This window comes from Silurus aristotelis, assembly GCF_946808225.1.
Source record: "Silurus aristotelis genome assembly, chromosome: 12".
Classification (NCBI taxonomy): Eukaryota; Metazoa; Chordata; class Actinopteri; order Siluriformes; family Siluridae; genus Silurus; species Silurus aristotelis.
The window spans coordinates 27,975,944-27,980,091 of record NC_139585.1 but is presented as its reverse complement, the minus strand read 5'-3'; the positions used below and the strand labels follow the sequence as shown (position 1 = coordinate 27,980,091).

The 4,148-nt window shown below is 44.7% G+C and overlaps 1 protein-coding gene across 2 annotated transcripts in view; it reads right to left on the bottom strand.

Moving 5' to 3' along the window:
• The window catches only part of LOC310734410 (transforming growth factor beta-1-induced transcript 1 protein-like), an 11,130-nt gene extending 7,199 nt beyond the window's left edge, over positions 1-3,931 (bottom strand). Inside the window, exons 1-3 of one of the 2 annotated variants that reach the window (XM_083556350.1) lie at positions 3,737-3,910; positions 1,009-1,059; positions 1-64 (exon numbers count right to left, since the gene is read on the bottom strand). The exon at positions 1-64 is cut by the window's left edge and continues 94 nt beyond it. In XM_083556350.1, coding sequence (XP_083412476.1) covers positions 1-64; positions 1,009-1,059; positions 3,737-3,749 — 128 coding nt within the window. In that variant the 5' untranslated portion in view covers positions 3,750-3,910. Of the gene's footprint in view, positions 65-1,008; positions 1,060-3,736 lie in introns of both variants that reach the window. The other variant, XM_083556351.1, reaches the window with a different exon arrangement.
• Between the last annotated feature and the right edge of the window lie 217 nt (positions 3,932-4,148).

The following is a 4,148-nucleotide window of genomic DNA, read 5'->3' as shown; positions in this document are numbered from 1 at the left end:
GTCAACAGGACTGGGCAGCGTGCGAGAGGAGAAGCCGAGCTTTCCAGATCGGCCAGGAGAGCATCTACACACACACACACACACACACACACACAACCACACAAATATATACACACACACACACACACACACACACACACACACACACACACACACACACACACACATAGTGAGAGAAGAAAAACATTTCTAAAAAGATTTCTTTACTTTCATTTGGAAATACTTCCAATGAGCAATGGCGCCCTCTAATGGACACAAAATGAAGGTGAAACAATAAAAGATGAAATGAATCGGAGAAGCCTAAAGGTGCAACCTAAAACCTGAAACCTTGATTAGAAATTAGAAATGATTAGAAATTCTCAAAGATTGTGATCTTTTGTGAGAAAAGAGTGAGATTAAAAATAAAAGTGTAAACATTTTTTAACAGTTCCAGGCGTTCCAGTGGAAATGACTGACACATGGACGAAACCCAATCGATAAAAAGCTGCTAGAACGGTGTTCGTGAGATATTATTGTTATTATTGTTGTTGTTTTGTGAAATAAAGTGTTTTTCCAAGCAGCGACTCATGGCCGTAGGTTTTGGTGTCACATTACACATCATTATTGCCATATGCCTTATGCACTTGAGGATCAATCAGAAAATCCAGCTCTTAGACAGTAGCCAGGGTTGCCAGATTGAAAAGGTGAATGCCTTTGCGCGGGAAAACTGTCACCGTGGTGCGCACGCATTTCTGACATGTGTACGTCATCCAAATCTCCAAAAACTCCCCCATTCCCTTTTCCAATCTTTGCGACGTATTTTACAATTAGAGACGTTTCTGATACAAAAATTGGACGCATTTCCGTCACAGTTTTATTAAAAGCAGGACGTTCAACTCATCCACGCTACAGACGAGCCACGGCTGGAGTCGACGAAGCGGTGCATTCTGGGAGATGGAAAAGAGAGAAATGGAAGAAGCAGATGCACATAAAAAAAGGAGAAAGATTGACAGGTTGACAGTTACATACCAAACACGACAATACGAGGGCTGAGAGGGTAGTTAGACGAGTCAGGCTCCCCTACGACACACACACACACACACACACACACATACACACACACACACACACACACACACACACACAGGGGAGAATCAAACAGAAAGCAGCAGGCAGAAGGAAAAGAGTGGCGGATGCCTGATAGTGCAGAATCGCTTCCTATGCGACTTTCTCTAATGTGGTGATGGGAACTGAGCAATGTGAATTGGAACACACCCACACTGGACTAATGATGGTGTCTTTGTGCCCTATGTGGCAAATTGGTCATGTGAATTGGAACACAGCCACGCTGGACTAATGATGGTGTCTTTCTGCATAATGTGTTGAATATTTTTGTGGATAGGAACAGAACCACGCTAGACTGATGATGGTGTCTTTGTGCCCTATGTGGCAAATTGGTCATGTGGATTGGAACACACCCAAACTGGACTAATGATGGTGTCTTTGTGCCCTAGAGGTGAATTGGTCATGTGGATTGGAACACACCCAAACTGGACTAATGATGGTGTCTTTGTGCCCTAGAGGTGAATTGGTCATGTGGATTGGAACACACCCACACTGGACTAATGATGGTGTCTTTGTGCCCTAGAGGTGAATTGGTCATGTGGATTGGAACACACCCACACTGGACTAATGATGGTGTCTTTGTGCCCTAGAGGTGAATTGGTCATGTGGATTGGAACACACCCACACTGGACTAATGATGGTGTCTTTGTGCCCTATGTGGTAAATTGGTCATGTGGATTGGAACACAGCCACAATGGACTAATGGTGTCTTTCTGTATAATGTGGTAAATATTTTTTGTGGATTGGAACAGAACCACGCTGGACTGATGATGTTTGTGTGCCCTGTACAGTGAATCATCTGCGTGGATTGTGACACGTCCAGACAAAATGGAAAAAGATTGGATGAACAATCACAAATCAGTTCTCAATGTGAGGTCACTAGAGTTAGTGAGTTCACTAGATAGGGAGTAGGGAACCAATGGTGAATTAGACACTGCAGTTTGGATGTTTTGTTCAGTTGTGTGACATCCACAGACAGCAAACGCTGTTAACTTAAGTGTGTTTGGCATCAAGCCGTGTGATGATTCACACACACACACACACACACACACACACACACACACACACACACACACACACACACACACACACACACACTAACACCACTCACTAATGTGCTCATATAAGGAGCTAAAATTCTTGTCCGTAGGACTTGACCATATTTAGAGCTGCGTACTCCGCTGGCGTGATACACACACACACACACACACACACACACACACACACACACACACACACACACACACACACAGAGTAAAAAAAAAAAGGCAAACTCAGTCCCAATCTAAACCAGATGTGTGTGGTTCACGACTCACCGTGCTTAGTAAGCATTTTTTCCTGTCTCTCTCAAAACACACACACACACACACACACACACACACACACACACACACACACACAGCAATATGTTTCTACTCTTAATCTCTAAAATGACCTCATCACCATGTGGCTGTAAAACCTCCATCTCTTTCTGTGTGTGTGTGTGTGTGTGTGTGTGTGTGTGTGTGTGTGTGTGTGTGTGTGTGTGTGTGTGGTCATGTAGCTCAGAAGGGCACACAGGCGATGTGGCGTGTCCCTCCACCCTCCTGCTTCCCCTCGTACACACACACACACACACACACACACACACACACACACACACACATTCCAAACCTAGAGCTGTAATTACCACATACACAAGGCTGTGTCCCAAATCACTTCCTACTAAACCTTTAAACATTATATATCATATAAAATAAGAGCTTCTCTCTTCTCCGTACTACAGAGGGTACGAAAGCGCACTATTGAGGACATGGGGCCCTTGTTAGGGCACTTCTGAGGCTGAACCCCAAATAGCAGCATGTCTAAAACTTCCTAAAGATAGATTTAGGGGTCTACATAGGGCCATAAATATCTGTGCACTCAACATACACACTTCCTAGGATGCTTCGTTCATAAATAGTGCACTACACAAAGAGTAAACGGATTTGTAGTACACTACACAGTGAGCAGAATAAGTAAGGAGCAGAATCGAATAACCAGGTCCAGGGATGTAGTGCACATTATATTAGTGGACATCATGTCCAAAATGTCATCCTGTCCCCTACATAATGCACTCTGAAATCAAGTACATGAAAAATCCCAGAACAGCTAGTGAACAAAATGTGTGATTTGGGACAAGCCCATCTGGAGTTGATTAATGATGTACTGTACGTTGCCTATAAAAGGCTAGCGTGGTTTGGGACAGGTCCATCATGTACAGTGTGTAGAGTTGTAAAGGGATGTCACACCCTACATAGTGCACGAAACTTCCCCGGAGTCGAGTGGACGCGGTGGACCACCGTCCTGGCCGGGCGCGCGCACGACGGTGTCCCCGGACGGTTCTTTAAGGCGCGCGTACGCAGGCAGGACGGGGGCGCGCACCGCGTCCTCTTGTATTTATATGGGATAAGAAAAGGATGAAATGAGACACGACCCGGATTCCTAAACATATTATTATTGTTCTGTCTCTTTCTCTCACTCCCTCTCCCTCTCTTTCTTTCTTTTCACTCCTTCCTCCCTTCTTCATCATCATTCTGGATGCCAAACCCGACTGCGGGAATAAAAAATAACAAATAAACTAATGAATGAATTAAAAAACGCGAGTACGTACCGAGATCATCCATCTTCCCTCTTTAGAGTCGAAAATAAAATGATAAAAAATTAAAAATGGCGTATTTCCGCTTTTTTCCCCCCAACGTTAAATCCTATGACGGATCGCGCGCGCGCGACTCCTAAGGCTTTGTACCGTTATTCCCGGGCGGCGCGCGCGGCTGCTGTGGACACAGTGGGCGTGGTCAGTTTCCCCTCCCCCTGTCGAATCCCCGCCCCTTTATCCTGTTGCAAGGGCTCCAGCAGGGGAATGAGGCTGCGCTCTAATACACATCCACGTCCACTACACTAAACAGAACCGAGGGATGTTAGAGATTTACTCAAAACTCACAGAAAATATTAACATGAGCTCGTAGAAACAAACTGACAATTTAACTGCGCCTGTACATTTTCCAATTATAGACAAAAATGCG